Raw genomic sequence first — 19792 nt, forward strand, 5'->3', positions numbered from 1 at the left:
AATAGCTTTAAATCGGTATTCGTTTCTAATAGTTACCAACCAATAGCTCGTGACCGGTACAATAAAGGCTGTATATGTTTAAATCAGTATTCGTTTCTAATAGTTACCAACCAATAGCTCGTGACCGGTACAATAAAGGCTGTATATGTATTGGTAGCTCGTTCTAATAGTTACCAACCAATAGCTCGTGACCGGTACAATAAAGGCTGTATATGTTTAAATCAGTATTGGTTTCTAATAGTTACCAACCAATAGCTCGTGACCGGTACAATAAAGGCTGTATATGTTTAAATCGGTATTGGTTTCTAATAGTTACCAACCAATAGCTCGTGACCGGTACAATAAAGGCTGTATATGTTTAAATCGGTATTCGTTTCTAATAGTTACCAACCAATAGCTCGTGACCGGTACAATAAAGGCTGTATATGTTTAAATCAATAGCTCGTGACCGGTACAATAAAGGCTGTATTTGTTTAAATCAATATTGATTTGTAATAGTTACAACAAAACAAAAATACGAAAACAAACGACTCAAAAACATCAGACAATGGTCTCTGAACACAGACAATAAAAACGTTTCTTCAGCTTATTAGCGAATGAGAAATGATTGGTAAAATTTAGTGTAGAGATTTGAACTGGTGGATTTTTGAATGGAAGAAAACGTATGGATGGTAGGATTGTATGTAGCTCAGTTTGTACAGCGCTCGACTCTCACACTGACAGTCTCTGGTTCAAATCCCCTCAGTGGAGATTGATTTTTCTGTTACATTTGGAGCCAACGTAGGGACTGGGTGTGTTCTTAACACATAGACTACAATTATAACCCAGTCAGGACTTGTAATATTTCAACAGTCCATGGCCCACAGCTCCGTGACGTAGCTTTATTTGTATTGTATGTAGTAGTGTTGGTATAAAGTGTTCCTACTGGCAGTAGTTAGTGGGAATTTCCCTATTAGCTCAGTTGGTAGAGTGCTGGATTCTCACACTGAGGGTCTCTGATTCAAATTCCCTCAGTTGAGGTTGATTTTTTCTGTTACAGTAGTGCAAGCATTGATTTGAACAGACAGCTGATCGATACTGAAAGACACTTAACCCACCACACAACACTGTCACAATGCAGGGAAACCACCAACAAGGAGTTGTTAATATTTGTGTTTTGGGACATCAACGGGAATAGGAACATGAGCCAGGTAGGGGAGGTAACAGCGTCGTTAGGTTCATCTGTCTATTCTTGTTCGGGATCCTCATCAATGTGGGGCTGGTAGCCCATCGGCATTTCTGCCCACTTCTGTTTGACGCCCGATGCGAAGATGCCGTATATGATGGCACCAGCTGTGTAAATGGCAGCAGCAAGGTAAAAGATCACCTGCCACTCACTAGCATCCGTCTGTAAAAACAAACCCAAAACTTCAATAACATATATTTAAGGACTGTCGGTTATTTTCTTTATACTGGGGCATGAAAAAACAAACCCAAAACTTCAATAACATATATTTAAGGACTGTTGGTTATTTTCTTTATATTGGGGCATGAAAAAATAAATAAATTGTAATTGGGAACATCATTTATAACAAATAATCACTACCAAAAGTAACATCTGAACAATTATCTTTATCACCATCAATCTTGTCTGGCTGCATCGCAAGGGAGACCACTCATCACCAAACTCTGCACTAACTAGAGAGAAGCTAACCTTGTCCTTGACGATGGCAGGGATGGTGGCGAACATGTTCTATTTAACTAGAGAGAAGCTAACCTTGTCCTTGACGATGGTGAACATGTTCTATTTAACTAGAGAGAAGCTCTTGTCCTTGACGATGGCAGGGATGGTGGCGAACATGTTCTATTTAACTAGAGAGAAGCTAACCTTGTCCTTGATGATGGCAGGGATGGTGGCGAACATGTTCTATTTAACTAGAGAGAAGCTCTTGTCCTTGATGATGGCAGGGATGGTGGCGAACATGTTCTATTTAACTAGAGAGAAGCTAACCTTGTCCTTGACGATGGCAGGGATGGTGGCGAACATGTTCTATTTACCTAGAGAGAAGCTAACCTTGTCCTTGACGATGGCAGGGATGGTGGCGAACATGTTCTATTTAACTAGAGAGAAACTAACCTTGTCCTTGACGATGGCGAACATGTTCTATTTAACTAGAGAGAAGCTAACCTTGTCCTTGACGATGGTGAACATGTTCTATTTAACTAGAGAGAAGCTAACCTTGTCCTTGACGATGGCAGAGATGGTGGCGAACATGTTCTATTTAACTAGAGAGAAGCTAACCTTGTCCTTGACGATGGTGAACATGTTCTATTTAACTAGAGAGAAGCTAACCTTGTCCTTGACGATGGCAGGGATGGTGGCGAACATGTTCTATTTAACTAGAGAGAAGCTAACCTTGTCCTTGATGATGGCAGAGATGGTGGCGAACATGTTCTATTTAATTAGAGAGAAGCTAACCTTGTCCTCGACGATGGTGCCAGTCAGACTGGGTCTGACGATGCCAGGGATGGTAGCGAACATGTTCTAGTTAACTAGAGAAGTTAACCATGTCATGTACAAATGCGCCAATCAGACTGAGGCTTATGATGTTAGGGATGTGGCGAACATGTTCTATTGAACTAGAGAGAAGCTAACCTTGTCCTTGACAATGGCGCTGGTCAGACTGGGGCTGATGAAGCCAGGGATGGTGGTGAACATGTTCTATTTAACTAGAGAGAAGCTAACCTTGTCCTTGACGATTGCGCCGGTCAGACTGGGGCTGACCATGCCAGGGATGGTGGCGAATGTGTTTGACAGACCCATCAGGATGCTAGCGTACTGTGGGGCGATGTCCAGGTGGTTGACACTGAAACCGGACCATGCAAACCCACCGAGGCCCACTGCAACCGTCAGGCACGTTAGCACAGCAACCGGGCTTGTCAGATAACCGGCGGCAACCATGAAAATTGCTTGAATAGCAAATGCTGAAAAGACACCATTCAATATATTCATCATAAAATTTCATGTCTTCAGGAACGTTCCGAAAAAAACTAGGTAGGGTAGGTCGGTTTTATAAATATTATTATTTATTTATTTATTTATTTATTTATAAAATGTATTGTGATTATTTAGTAAATTCTCCTCTAATTAAAAGTGAAGTTTTCTTTAATATGGAGGTGAAAAGAGTATATTTTATCCATATTAAAGAATTTTTTTAATTTATTTGAATTCGAAATTAAATATACAGAACTTCACATATGTTGTTATCACTTTCTGTTTATTGCACTAATTTATTTTGCAAATAATATACCACGAGACCGCTACACTTCACCATCTCGTGGTCTGTTCTTGCGTAAAATAAACTAGTACAATAAATAAGAAGCAAAAACAACATACATGTGTGTCAGGTTCTGTATTTATTACATACCTTCTTTTTTTCTTTTCTTTTTTGTTGTTTACAAAATTCAGGATAATTCCCCACCACCACATGTATGGCTACTGGAATGCAATAGCTGTACTACCTGTACACAAACTTCTGCAGACAAAACGTACCTCCACATGTGAAGAGTTTTCGAACAATTCCAGTTGGCACGCCGACGGTTCCACGAAGAAGATCAGCCAGACAGCCGCTAGTGAGAACGACGAGGCCCATCACCAGGTACGGGACAGCAGACATGAACCCTCCCTGTGATTAAACACAACACATTTACAACATCACCAGGAACCCTCCCTACAGTTAAACACAACAACACATTTACAACATCACCAGGAACCCTCCCTGTTATTAAACACAACAACACCAGGTACGGAATGGAAGACATGAACCCTCCCTACAGTTAAACACAACAACACATTTACAACATCACAAGGAACCCTCCCTACAGTTAAACACAACAACACATTTACAACATCACAAGGAACCCTCCCTACAGTTAAACACAACAACACATTTACAACATCACCAGGTACGGGACGGCGGACATGAACCCTTCCTACAGTTAAACACAACAACACATTTACAACATCACCAGGAACTCTCCCTGTTATTAAACACAACAACACCAGGTACGGAATGGAAGACATGAACCCTCCCTACAGTTAAACACAACAACACATTTACAACATCACAAGGAACCCTCCCTACAGTTAAACACAACAACACATTTACAACATCACCAGGTACAGGACGGCGGACATGAACCCTTCCTACAGTTAAACACAACAACACATTTACAACATCACCAGGTACAGGACGGCGGACATGAACCCTTCCTACAGTTAAACACAACAACACATTTACAACATCACCAGGTACGGAAAGGCGGACATGAACCCTTCCTACAGTTAAACACAACAACACATTTACAACATCACCAGGTACGGGACGGCGGACATGAACCCTTTCTACAGTTAAACACAACAACACATTTACAACATCACCAGGTACGGGACGGCGGACATGAACCCTTCCTACAGTTAAACACAACAACACATTTACAACATCACCAGGTACGGGACGGCGGACATGAACCCTTCCTACAGTTAAACACAACAACACATTTACAACATCACCAGGTACGGGACGGTGGACATGAACCCTTCCTACAGTTAAACACAACAACACATTTACAACATTCACTATATAGCTTTCGGAGCCACATGCACAGCCAGAGTACACTGCCATTCGAGAGCTAGACAGACATAGATTACTATAGTGAAAACACGGAATAGTAACCACACAGTAACCACTAATACACATCCTACATGCACCCTCTTTCAATACTAGTATTGTGTACCAGGATGGGAGAATAGTATTGTGTACCAGGATGGGAGAATGGTATTGTGTACCAGGATGGGAGAATAGTATTGTATACCAGGACAGGAGAATGGTATTGTATACCAGGACAGGAGAATGGTATTGTATATCAGGACAGGAGAATGGCATTGTATACCAGGATGGGAGAATGGTATTGTATATCAGGACAGGAGAATGGTATTGTATACCAGGATGGGAGAATGGTATTGTATACCAGGACAGGAGAATGGTATTGTATATCAGGACAGGAGAATGGTATTGTATACCAGGATGGGAGAATGGTATTGTATACTAGGACAGGAGAATGGTATTGTTTACCAGGATGGGAGAATTGTATTGTATACCAGGACAGGAGAATGGTACTGTATACCAGGACAGGAGAATGGTATTGTGTACCAGGACGGGAGAATGGTATTGTACACCAAGACAGGAGAATGGTATTGTGTACCAGGACAGGAGAATGGTATTGTATACCAGGATGGGAGAATGGTATTGTATACCAGGACAAGAGAATGGTATTGTGTACAAGGACGGGAGAATGGTATTGTACACCAGGACAGGAGAATGGTATTGTGTACCAGGACAGGAGAATGGTATTGTATACCAGGATGGGAGAATGGTATTGTATACCAGGACAAGAGAATGGTATTGTGTACCAGGACGGGAGAATGGTATTGTACACCAGGACAGGAGAATGGTATTGTGTACCAGGACAGGAGAATGGTATTGTATATCAGGATGGGGAGAATGGTATTGTATACCCTGAGAATGGTATTGTATACCAGGACAGGAGAATGGTATTGTATACCACGACAGGAGAATGGTATTGTATACCAGGATGGGAGAATGGTATTGTATACCAGGACAGGAGAATGGTACTGTATACCAGGACAGGAGAATGGTATTGTGTACCAGGACGGGAGAATGGTATTGTACACCAAGACAGGAGAATGGTATTGTGTATCAGGACAGGAGAATGGTATTGTATATCAGGACGGGACAGTGGTATTGTATACCAGGAGAATGGTATTGTATACCAGGACAGGAGAATGGTATTGTGTACCAGGACAGGAGAATGGTATTGTATATCAGGACGGGACAATGGTATTGTATACCAGGACCGGAGAATGGTATTGTGTACCAGGACGGGAGAATGGTATTGTGTACCAGGACCGGAGAATGGTATTGTGTACCAGGACCGGAGAATGGTATTGTATACTATGACCGGACAATGGTATTGTGTACCAGGATCGGAGAATGGTATTGTATACCAGGACGGGAGAATGGTATTGTGTACCAGGACCGGAGAATGGTATTGTGTACCTTGACGGGAGAATGGTATTGTGTACCTTGACGGGAGAATGGTATTGTATACCAGGATGGGAGAATGGTATTGTATATCAGGACGGGACAATGGTATTGTACACCAGGACCAGAGAATGGTATTGTATACCAGGATGGGAGAATGGTATTGTATATCAGGATGGGACAATGGTATTGTATACCAGGACCGGAGAATGGTATTGTGTACCAGGACAGGAGAATGGTATTGTATACCAGGACGGGAGAATGGTATTGTATACCAGGAAAGGAGAATGGTATTATGTACCGGGACGGGTGAATGGTATTGTATACCAGGACGGGAGAATGGTATTGTATACCAGGACGGGAGAATGGTATTGTATACCAGGAAAGGAGAATGGTATTGTATACCAGGACTGGAGAATGGTATTGTATACCAGGAAAGGAGAATGGTATTATGTACCGGGACGGGTGAATGGTACTGTATACCAGGACAGGAGAATGGTATTGTATACCAGGACAGGAGAATGGTATTGTGTACCAGGACAGGAGAATGGTATTGTGTACCAGGACCGGAGAATGGTATTGTTTACCAGGACAGGAGAATGGTATTATGTACCGGGACGGGTGAATGGTACTGTATACCAGGACAGGAGAATGGTATTGTGTACCAGGACGGGAGAATGGTATTGTATACCAGGACAGGAGAATGGTTTTGTGTACCAGGACAGGAGAATGGTATTGTATACCAGGACTGGAGAATGGTATTGTATACCAGGACAGGAGAATGGTACTGTATACCAGGATAGGAGAATGGTATTATGTACCGGGACGGGTGAATGGTACTGTATACCAGGACTGGAGAATGGTATTGTATTCAAAATCAAAAGTGCCGAGATGATTAACATGGATTTCCCTCCACTGATGTTCAATTAACTTATTTTAGATGATACAGTAGTGAAGTTTAATATTCCAAATCAATGTAATTTCCATTTATAATTCATTTTGGAGGAATCTGTGACAATATGTCTTTAAAAGGAAGTGGAACAAAAAAATATGAGCTTACCATATCTAGTCTAAAGTGAAGGACATTACTCATAAAGGTAGGTAACTCTGTCAACCAGGTATAGAATCCCCATTCTCGGCAAAATGAGCAGCCACAATGGCCCAGACCGGAACAGACAGCAGCATCTTCGACCAGGGTGGGTAAATACGCTGCAAAACAAACACCACTCGGCAATAAATAACACAGAATCCTGTCATACTGCACAGTTATAATATGGGTATTTTTCCTTCATTTGACATCCAATAGCCAATGATTAATAAATCAATGTGGTCTAGTGGTTTTGTTAAAAAAAATCGTTTCCTCCATTTTGATAAATCTCATTAATAACATTATTTACTTACACACACAGACACAGACACACAGACACACACAGACACAAACACACACACCATCTTGTATAGACAAATTATTCATTTGTCTATTGCATATATAGAGATTATTATACGAGCTTGTGTGTCATGCTGATTTTATGAAACGAGTGTCAGGATTTTTGTATTGCCCGAATCCTGATAAGAGTTTCGCAAAATCAGTATGACTCACAAGCTTTATTATCTTTATTATCCATATTATTATTATTTTATTTTATTTTTTTAATGAAGAACAAGAACAGGTTAAAAATGTTTCAGCCACGACTACAAGGAGACATCGAAATGACGTCATACTTCGCATATGTGAGCTAGGAACGAGGACGCGTCATATTATGATGTCGCTTCCCAAAATTACGTCATTACCCTTCTTAATACATGTGTGCTTCGTATAGTTGTTATTAACTGGGTTATGTGGAACCATGTGGATAATAATGGCTAGTTATGTTATTAAACTTGTTTGTGTTCAAAACAAGAGACTAACAGCTAAAATAAACCATTAAAAAAACATTGTGGTGAGAAAATGTCACAGAAGAGCCTACACATTATTATTTAAAAACATAAACACTGAAAAAGGCTGTAGACATTCAAGAAAATATCTTCCATTGGTAGAACAGTTTCATGTGTTTTAAGTTGGCAGACCACAGTAAAAGTTAAAAGTCTGTTTTGTTTAACACCACCACTAGAGGACATTGATTTATTAACCAATGGCTATTGGATGTCAAACATTTGTTAATTCTGACTCGTAGTCATCAGTACACCCAATAGTCGAGGTATGTTTGTGCTGGGGTGTCATTAAACATTCATTCATTCGTAGTCATCAGATAAAACCTGATACATGTTTCCTAATGCAGCAAGGGAATCTTTTATATGCACTTTCCCACAGACAGGATAGCACATACCACAGAACCTTTATCCAGTTGTGGTGCACTGGCTGGAACGAGAGAAAAAACAAATCAGTTGAATGGATCCACTGAGGTGGTTCGATCCTGTTACACAAGCACCTCAGCTAAGCACTCATCTGACTGAGCTAAATCGCACCCCCTAATTGGATATGAGCACAAAAACCAGTTGAAATGAATGAGAAAGTGACAGTCTGCAGCATTACCCGTGTCTGTTCATCTGAGTATCCGATCGACTGCTCAATGTATTCCCGCTCACCAGCACTTATGGTGGGATGTTTGGCTGGACTGTCGTATATCAGAATGCACCACATCAAGAACCACATGATGCCAATTGAACCTTGTAGAAAAATTAAAACCATACACATTAGATATATATATATATATATATATATATCAATCAAGATAGAGATGAGAGAGAGAGAGAGAGAGAGAGAGAGAGAGAGAGAGAGAGAGAGAGAGAGAGAGAGAGAGAGAGAGAGAGAGAGAGAGAGAGAGAGAGATAAAGTACATTGTTCTTTATAACTATAATTGTAATAATAACAATTGCTATTAGTAGTAATAGTAGTATTTTAATATTTGTTAAATTTTATATTCATTTTGCAGTTTGTGATAAAAATTTCAAAACCAATATTTTATATTGTGAAATACAGTTTTTTATATTGTAAAATATGGGAGTTTTTTAACAAACAAACTTATTGTTATTATCGTGTGATACAGAACTAAACCTCTCTAAACCAGAAACTTCTTAAACCCAGATTTTTACTTGGTCCCATAGGTGTCCGGTTAAAAGGGGTTTCACTATATATACATACACATACATACATCTACATATAAACACACACACACACACACACACACATGCTAGCATGCACCCACACAGTGTTCTCCATCACAGACATTTGAGTTCTGGTTGGAGTTTCTGAGTGTTTAGTTTCCTTATTAACAGAACTGGATGGGACAAGTTGAAGGAAGGAAGGAAATGTTTCATTTAACGATGCACTCAACACATTTTATTTACAGTTATATGGCGTTGGACTTATGGTTAAGGATCACACAGATATTGAGAGAGGAAAACCTCTGTCGTTACTTCATGGGCTACTCTTTTCAATTAGCAGCAAGGGATCTTTTATATACACCATCCCACAGACAGGATAGTACATACAATGGCCTTTTTTACACCAGTTGTGGAGCACTGACTGGAATGAGAAATAGCCTGATGGGTCCACCGACGGGAATCGATCCTGGATTGACTGCTCATCAGGCAAGTGCTGTACCACTGAGTTACATCCCCCCCCCCTGGAACAAGCTGAATGTATTATACTGTATTGTGTGCAGTGCTAAATACTGATCAAACAGACCCCAACTCACTAAAAATTATTGTTGTAAAGCTAACAAATATTGACTGTTGTATATTATATGGTTTGAATCTAATCAATTTACACTGGCATTCCCAGTGTGCACCATGCATGAAGGTAATCAAATTATTGTAAATAATGTTGGTGTTTACCAAACAAGTAAAAGATGGCAGGCCAGCCTGCTGCACTTTCTGCAAGTGCTCCACACACGGGCAGAGCAAACACAGTTCCAAAGTAAGAGCCTGAAAATACAACACACAAGTAAATATCAGCTGTGGATCCAGAAAATCCATTTAGGGGGCCCACAAGTACATGTGGCCAAAGGTCACAAATGCTCCTGAAGGCATTTCTCGGATTCTGCAACGTAAAAAAAACCCACTAAAATTATAATTAAAATAAAACTGTCGCAAAACTGTGGCCCCTTTAAATCCACCACTGAAAGTAGGTTGCTATTGAAGACAACCGAGACTAGATCAAGTAACCAAGTGAATCGGTAATAACAATAAGTACTAACTGTTCCAATACATCAAGCATGAACATACAATTTAAAATAAGAAGACCAGTGAGGTACATGATACGTCCGTCGAAAGCTGGTCATGGTGATCTAGTTATGGTAGGCAAGACACTCCATACCAAGTTTTACTTCCATGCAAGGTTTGATTATCATATATGAATTGATAAGGACAATATGGCCAAGACAAGGATTTCCTTTAATGTGCAGTAATGTGTGAAAAGTAGGTCATGGTGACCTAGTTATGGTATGCAACACACCACCATCCCAAATTGTATTTGCTTGCAAGGTTTGATGATTCGATATGAATTGATAAAAAAAAAAAAAAATAAAAAATGTTTTATTTAATGACCCACTCAACACATTTTATTTACGGTTATATGGCATAGGACGTATGGTTAAGGAAAACAGATATTGAGAGAGAAACCTGCTGTCGCCACGTCATGGGCTACTCTTTTCGATTAGCAGCAAGGGATCTTTTATATGTACCATCCCACAGACAGGGTAGCACATTGAATTGAAAAGATATGTTCCTGAAATAAAACATTTACAGATGGACTGATGCACACCATATCATAATATGACACGTCAGAGATGGGCGTATAAAAATAATATGCTACTGAACACAAAGTTAATATACATTTTTCACAGAGCACTATGATGAACATCCTAAGTACAACAATAAATCACATTTCACTGGCCTAGGACTTATAATTTGTGAGAAATAGATCTGAACACGAGACTTTAATTCAAAAGTTGACACCGTCACTGCCGCCACCACTGTCAGATATATAATACCTAGATCTTGCATTTTTACTTCAATACCGACCAGCTCTACAAGCAGACATTGGGGGTGGGGGTGGGGGTGTGTGTGGGGGACTGACTGAGATTGAAGGTGCAAAGAAACATTTCTAGGTGGTTTGGGAGTATGTTCCCCCATAAAATGTTGAAAACTAGAAGTCCTGAAATGCAATTTCCTGCATTCTACAAGTAAAATTCATCTCTGCCTTAAAATTTACTAACAATAATATTTTTGATTCAGAATTATAGGCTACCCCCCACCCAGCCCCCACCCCTCTGCTACGCCATGCCTGTATCAGATTTCAACCAGGAAGGCCACTGAGTAGAAAAAATTAAATAAAATATATATGATCAAAATAATTCAATTACATTATGCTTTTATAAATGGATTCACACTCATTTTATCATCATTGAAACATAATAGATTAATACATTCTGGCATAAAATCTGATATTTATAATACACAACAACAAATATTTATCCTGCAATAATTTGTATAGGATATATCCCCGTTTCAAGGTCATTCTACTGTAACATTATTCAAACAGTGGCCTAGCGTGGGCGGGGCCACTGGGGCCGTTGCCCTGGGCGCAAAATTCTGGACTGGCAGAAGGGACTCGGGGAGTGCTAACGGTCCACTGGTTAGGGGCGCAATACTGGGCTTGCCCCGGAGGCTGACAACCCACGCTACGCCACTGTATTCAAATATGCTACAGGTTTGTAGATTACCAAACTTGGTGTCAATTTTCAAGGTCTAAAACTAGAAGAAGTCGAAAATGTCTCAGCAAATCTTGAATTTCAAGTCCACCTAAAAGCTAACAACACTTTAATTGGTCAGGGCTATGAGATGATCAAGTTTGGTTGCAATCTACATGGTGGAACTTGAAAATAAGTCGGAAATGACTTAGTCAATCAGAGATCAAGGCGGCCATCTTGGATTTGGAATCGTGCAGAAGAATAACAACACTTGGTCAAAGCCATGAGAGGATCATTTGTTGACACCTGCCTTGTGGAACTTGAGAAAAAGTTGAAAATATCTCAGTCAAACAGACGCCAGGGCAGCCATGTTGGATTTTGAATCTGCCATTGAAACCCATGTTAAATTGCCCAACTTCAAATGAAGATTGCCAATAGAACGGGTTCTCGTTGGCACTAACAACATACACCATTGCAAACATACATTATATAAGCATTTATTTTCACTCCAAAATTGAGAACATTTCCATCTCAGTTTTTTGCTATATGACCGCATCTGGCTGTAATATCGATCCGAACAGGTGGTTCATTAACCGATTCACTCCGGCTGTCTCTTACGCTATACACTCATGTCCCAAAAGGTCAATGCACAATATTGCAAAACAACATGGGCAAAATACAGCCAGAAGGCTTACCATTACACATACATATTGTTTTAATTCTTCACCATTTCCTTGAAGTGTCACAATTAGGAACTATAGTGGACCGTGATGAATGAACTCTCACCCGGAAGTGATCTGTGTAGTGAGACCTAAATACATGTATATCAACACTTGGTCAGAGCTATGAAAGGATCATTTGGACCAAGTTTGGTTGTAACCTGCCTGGTGGAACTTGAGAAAAGTTTAAACCAGACTCTGCACAGTGGACATCATCTCATCACGTATAGCTCACATGGTCCTTTGAGCCACTAAGCTAATAATTACCAGTCAATAAGACAGAATATCGGATTCAGGCCATATAGGGAATTCTCCTCAGCAGACCTCCGGAATTCCATATTCATACATCTTCACAGGATAAAGCTAATATTCTATGTCATAACTCATTTTCTCTCTTTACATTTTTTTTCAATCTGTATACTTTACAGTTTAACTGAACGACTGAACTGTGTTTACTGTTTCTGGTTCATATCTCAAAGAACAGAAAAATATTAAGACACACCACTTTCACCGTCTTCACTTTGTAAGTTTAGCAGTTAGTCGACAAAGCATACAAACCTGCAAATGCAAAGGTTGCCAGCTTGGTCTTCTCCATGGGAGGTGCCCACTTGGACCAGAGGGCATGGATCGAGGGGTAAGTTACACCCTAAAACATAAAAGCAACACACAATCACAAATGTAGCTCTAATGTGAAAAATGCAGCATTATCATTTTTTTTTACTGTAAATTGACTATGTATTGTGTTATGAGAGTAGAGATCTTTAAAAATAATAATAATTAAAAAAATTTAATAAAATAATTTTTAAAAAAAATTTAAAAAGAAAAAAGGCAATATTTTATCGCTTCATGCCAGAAAATGCTGAGGTCAAAGGTGTGAATTGTCATGATAGTAAATTATCATTTTGACAACTCCTGAGTTAAACATAGCTTTTGAAACACACACACACACACACACACACACACACACACACACACACACACACACACACACACACCCACCCTGGAGCTTGTATTTGTGACTTGTAAACTCTGGGGGAAAAAACTAATCGACCAACCTTCACCTTTTGAATTTAGAAGAAAAATGGTAAAAAAAACATTTTTGTCTGAACTCCGTTTTGATGATTAAAAAATAAAACAGGCACCTTAATTGTTCAATTGAAGATGATCGATCAATGCAAAACTGGTGGGAGACTATTTTAATATTTTTTCACACCATTTCAGTTGGGTAAACATTCAAGTCGATAAAATAGCAAAATATTATAAATTTTAATTGAAGGTCTAGAAGAATTATTTTAAACAGTTTTATTAATATTTTAAAAAGATACTTTATTTTATTATTAGTGAAAATAGGTAAATTTGTAAATGAGATATTGACTATTATGAGATGACCAGAACTTACTTTTTCACAAGTGCACCCAAACACAAACAAGTTGTAATTACAAGTTTACAACACTGAAATATCAATTTCAGAGCACACCCCAATGCAGCATGAATACACCTATTTATCCTATAATTAAACTTCTGAAGTCGCCCGACTAGTAATATGATGTCATTGCGATTAGCACAAATGTAGCTTGACGTTACACACTTAACTAAATCTCATCAAAATCTTACGCTCAGGTATACAAGTCTTGTCAGCTGTAAACAAATGACCCATTGACAGCAAAACAGTATTAACTGAGTTAATAATGTTAAATATCAACTATCAAATGGGTTTATATGACATACATTGTAGATATTATGGGCAAGTTATGGGGAAAACCTTGTTATAAGTTGTACCAATCTGATTAAAATTAGCTCTACTGGGTCTACCCTGGTAGATCTAACAGCACTGCGTGAACTCCCATGTCCAGGTGATATTTCATCAATAAATAACAATTCAAATATCGACCAATTACACTGCACTGTTTATAGCATTATTCGGGAGCATATAAATTCTAAAAATATCGGGCGAGACTATTTATGTAATAGGCGAACATGTTGGTCTATTTCAACATTTAAAAAAAACAGGGGGGAAACTGCAGTAATAAACTCTGGATTGTATACTAGTATAAACAGATTTTATGGTTATACCATCATGGTTTTTTTTCCATCTTGAAACGAATTTTATATAAAATTTTATATTGAAATTAGTTTCCGGCATACTTCATAATTCACCCGAATCATTTCGTATACCCTCAGCATAATCCCGAATGTTTTCAAATTCTTTTCAACTCACTGGCATGATTTTGCAAGTAATGTTTTGATTGGTCAAATGAAAGGTCAACTGGACATGAGCTCCAACGGACTGCTGTTAGATCCACATGTAATAGTGGAGCTAATTGTAAATAGATTGAAGTTGTATGCACCTCAAACAGACCCACTGCCAGTCTGACAATGATCAACAGATACACACTGATGTCACACTCACCTCAAACAGACCCACTGCCAGTCTGACGATGATCAACAAATACACACTGATGTCACACTCACCTCAAACAGACCGACTGCCAGTCTGACGATGATCAACAGATACACACTGATGTCACACTCACCTCAAACAGACCGACTGCCAGTCTGACGATGATCAACAGATACACACTGATGTCACACTCACCTCAAACAGACCCACTGCCAGTCTGACGATGATCAACAGATACACACTGATTGTTGCACAGGCCGGGGTCAACAATGTCAGTACTGCTGTTGCAAAGATGCCGCCGCCAAACAAGTACTTCCCTCCAAACTGGTTGGACAGAAATCCTAAACAAAAGAAGAAATGAAAGGAATGGATAAATGCAGGGCTTCTAGATTCTGATAGCCCCACTCCCATGGCTAGTGATATTCAATGTTGGGCTAGTAAATAACTACTATTGCCATGCCAGACAGGGCTTCTAGATTATGGTAACTTCACTCCCATGGCTAGTGATATTCAATGTTGGGCTAGTAAATAACTACTATTGCCATGCCAGACAGGGCTTCTAGATTATGGTAGCTCCACTCCCAGGGCTAGTGATATTCAGTGTTGGGCTAGTAAATAACTACTATTGCCATGTCAGACAGGGCTTCTAGATTATGGTAGCCCCACTCCCATGCATGGCTAGTGATATTCTGTGTTGGGCTAGTAAATAACTACTATTGCCATGCCAGACAGGGCTTCTAGATTATGGTAGCTCCACTCCCAGGGCTAGTGATATTCAGTGTTGGGCTAGTAAATAACTACTATTGCCATGCCAGACAGGGCTTCTAGATTATGGTAACTCCACTCCCATGGCTAGTGATATTCAGTGTTGGGCTAGTAAATAACTACTACTGCCATGCTAGACAGGGCTTCTAGATTATGGTAGCCCCACTCCCATGGCTAGTGATATTCAGTGTTGGGCTAGTAAATGACTACTATTGCCATGCCAGACAGGGCTTCTAGATTATGGTAACTCCACTCCCATGGCTAGTGATATTCAGTGTTGGGCTAGTAAATAACTACTATTGCCATGTCAGACAGGGCTTCTAGATTATGGTAGCCCCACTCCCAGGGCTAGTGATATTCAATGTTGGGCTAGTAAATAACTACTATTGCCATGCCAGACAGGGCTTCTAGATTATGGTAGCCCCATTCCCAGGGCTAGTGATATTCAATGTTGGTCTAGTAAATAACTACTACTGCCATGTCAGACAGGGCTTCTAGATTATGGTAGTCCCACTCCCATGCATGGCTAGTGATATTCAGTGTTGGGCTAGTAAATAACTACTATTGCCATGCCAGACAGGGCTTCTAGATTATGGTAGCCTCACTCCCAGGGCTAGTGATATTCAGTGTTGGGCTAGTATATAACTACTATTGCCATGCCAGACAGGGCTTCTAGATTATGGTAGCCCCACTCCCATGGCTAGTGATATTCAGTGTTGGGCTAGTAAATGACTACTATTGCCATGCCAGACAGGGCTTCTAGATTATGGTAGCCCCACTCCCATGGCTAGTGATATTCAATGTTGGGCTAGTAAATAACTACTATTGCCATGCCAGACAGGGCTTCTAGATTATGGTAGCCCCACTCCCATGGCTAGTGATATTCAATGTTGGGCTAGTAAATAACTACTATTGCCATGCCCGACGGCTAGTGAAAACAATTTGTCAAATATTGTAGTTAAGTCTATATTGTAAATATGAATATCCTGCCCCCACCCCAAACCCCCAATGTTAGTGTTTTTAGCTCTATCTCCCTCTTTAGGTGACATATCTCATTATTACTATTATTTAGTAAAATTGTATTAACTTAAAGTAAAGTAGGGCTAGTGAATGTTTTATCATGACTAGTAAACTTTTTAAATCACTGATCCCATGGTGCTATTCTGATTCCTTGCTACTAATGGAAAAATTTAGTGGGTTTCCTCTCTAAGACTAAATGTCAAAATTACCACATCTGACATCAAATAACCAATGATTAATAAATCTAGTGATGTCATTAAACAAAACAAATTTTAACTTTAACATACATACATGTAGCTATATCAGGCTGCAGCCATCGGACATACATGTAAGGCTGGTAGGTACAGGGTTCACAACCCGGTGTACCGGTTCCCAACCAGAGCGAGTTTTAGCGACTCAATGGGTAGGTGTAAGACCACTACACACTCTTCTCTCTCACTAACAACTAACCAAACGTCCTGGACAGACAGCCCAGATATCTGAGGTGTGTGCCCAGGACAGTGTGCTTGAACATTAATCGGATATAAGCACGAAAAAAGTTGAAAGGAATGAATAAATGAATGAATGAAGTATATAATTTAGCCTTTGTCGAGTTCATCTTTTCCAAAACCTTTGGCACATGACAGGGTGTTGTTATTGTTCATTAAAATTTAATGCCAGGTAAAAAAACCAAAATCAGTGCTCATTTGTATCTTTCGTAAATTAAATAAATGATAGATTTGAAACAAACTTTTTCCAGATATGTAATGTGAAACTAAAATTATGAAAAATGCAGATCTTGCATGGATGAATGAAGCTGGCTTTTGGCCGAAAGCCATAAACCAAGCTTACGAAACGTAATGGCTGTCTGCGGCGAGTATACCATAATGTTATCACAGAATGTGTTATGATGTTTAGTAACTGGTCTTTACGCACCTACCTCCAGGCAGCTGAGTGACAATATAACCGAAGAAGTACGATGTTTAGTAAACTGATGTGCGACTCGTCTTTACACACTTACTTCCAGGCAGCTGAGTGACAATGTAAATGAAGAAGTACGATGTTTAGTAAACTAATGTGCGACTCATCTTTACGCACTTACCTCCAGGCAGCTGAGTGACAATGTAAATGAAGAAGTACGATGTTTAGTAAACTAATGTGCGACTCATCTTTACGCACTTGATTACCTCCAGGCAGCTGAGTGACAATGTAATCGAAGAAGTACGATGTTTAGTAAACTGATGTGCGACTCGTCTTTACACACTTACCTCCAGGCAGCTGAGTGACAATGTAAATGAAGAAGTACGACGTTTAGTAAACTAATGTGCGACTCGTCTTTACGCACTTGATTACCTCCAGGCAGCTGAGTGACTTGTGTAACCGAAGAAGTACGATGTTTAGTAAACTGATGTGCGACTTGTCTTTACACACTTACCTCCAGGCAGCTGAGTGACAATGTAACTGAAGAAGTACGATGTTTAGTAAAGTGATGTGCGACTCGTATTTACACACTTACCTCCAGGCAGCTGAGTGACAATGTAATCGAAGAAGTACAATGTTTAGTAAAGTGATGTGCGACTCGTATTTACACACTTACCTCCAGGCAGCTGAGTGACTGTGTAACCGATGAAGTATGGTGTTTAGTAAACTGGTGTGTGACTCGTATTTACGCACTTACCTCCAGGCAGCTGAGTGACTGTGTAACCGATGAAGTACGATGTTTAGTAAACTAATGTGCGACTCGTCTTTACGCACTTGATTACCTCCAGGCAGCTGAGTGACTGTGTAACCGATGAAGTACGATGTTTAGTAAACTGGTGTGTGACTCGTCTTTACGCACCTACCTCCAGGCAGCTGAGTGACTGTGTAACCGATGAAGTACGATGTTTAGTAAACTGGTGTGTGACTCGTATTTACGCACCTACCTCCAGGCAGCTGAGTGACTGTGTAACTGATGAAGTACGATGTTTAGTAAACTGGTGTGTGACTCGTATTTACGCACTTACCTCCAGGCAGCTGAGTGACTGTGTAACCGATGAAGTACGATGTTTAGTAAACTGGTGTGTGACTCGTATTTACGCACTTACCTCCAGGCAGCTGAGTGACTGTGTAACCGATGAAGTACGATGTTTAGTAAACTGGTGTGTGACTCGTATTTACGCACTTACCTCCAGGCAGCTGAGTGACTGTGTAACCGATGAAGTACGATGTTTAGTAAACTGGTGTGTGACTCGTATTTACGCACTTACCTCCAGGCAGCTGAGTGACTGTGTAACCGATGAAGTACGATGTTTAGTAAACTGGTGTGTGACTCGTATTTACGCACTTACCTCCAGGCAGCTGAGTGACTGTGTAACCGATGAAGTACGATGTTTAGTAAACTGGTGTGTGACTCATATTTACGCACTTACCTCCAGGCAGCTGAGTGACTGTGTAACCGATGAAGTACGATGTTTAGTAAACTGGTGTGTGACTCGTATTTACGCACTTACCTCCAGGCAGCTGAGTGACTGTGTAACCGATGAAGTACGATGTTTAGTAAACTGGTGTGTGACTCATATTTACGCACTTACCTCCAGGCAGCTGAGTGACTGTGTAACCGATGAAGTACGATGTTTAGTAAACTGGTGTGTGACTCGTATTTACGCACTTACCTCCAGGCAGCTGAGTGACAATGTAACCAAAGAAGAATGACGACAGGATGTAGCCTTGAAGCTGCAAACTCCAGTCAAAATCCGGAAGACTGTGCTGTAAACAACAATAAATAATGAGCATCAGCATTTTTACAACAGTGGGGGAAACTGGTGGGGGGGGGAGAGTTTAATGGTTGTGTACTATTTGAAACAAACAAAACATTTTATGATAATATCTCTTCCAAAAGATAAGATAAGATCATTTATTTCAAGTAAACATTCCACATTTGGAGCAGCATGAACATAATTCACAAAAATAATTATTATTAGATATCATGAGGTGCTACCGCAACTTGTATGTTTGCGAAAAAAATGGATAATTATGAATGACCCCTAAAATAAACATAACAAATAAACAACTTTTAGCTACAAGCTTTCTTATGAACATTTTGAAAAACATGACAAATGGATGGATAGA

At 39.9% G+C, this 19792-nt stretch overlaps 1 protein-coding gene across 1 annotated transcript in view; it reads right to left on the reverse strand.

Moving 5' to 3' along the window:
- Positions 1 to 463: 463 nt before the first annotated feature.
- LOC121386764 (vesicular glutamate transporter 1-like) overlaps positions 464 to 19792 on the reverse strand; it is a 28558-nt gene continuing 9229 nt past the window's right edge. The window contains 10 exon segments of the mRNA XM_041517774.1: positions 464 to 1387; positions 2726 to 2964; positions 3533 to 3665; positions 7165 to 7238; positions 7241 to 7313; positions 8638 to 8771; positions 9942 to 10031; positions 13075 to 13162; positions 15113 to 15258; positions 19336 to 19429. Of these exon segments, the coding sequence (XP_041373708.1) occupies positions 1226 to 1387; positions 2726 to 2964; positions 3533 to 3665; positions 7165 to 7238; positions 7241 to 7313; positions 8638 to 8771; positions 9942 to 10031; positions 13075 to 13162; positions 15113 to 15258; positions 19336 to 19429 (1233 nt within the window). The 3' untranslated portion in view covers positions 464 to 1225.

Source organism: Gigantopelta aegis, chromosome 12 (genome assembly GCF_016097555.1).
Source record: "Gigantopelta aegis isolate Gae_Host chromosome 12, Gae_host_genome, whole genome shotgun sequence".
In the NCBI taxonomy this organism is placed as follows: domain Eukaryota; kingdom Metazoa; phylum Mollusca; class Gastropoda; order Neomphalida; family Peltospiridae; genus Gigantopelta; species Gigantopelta aegis.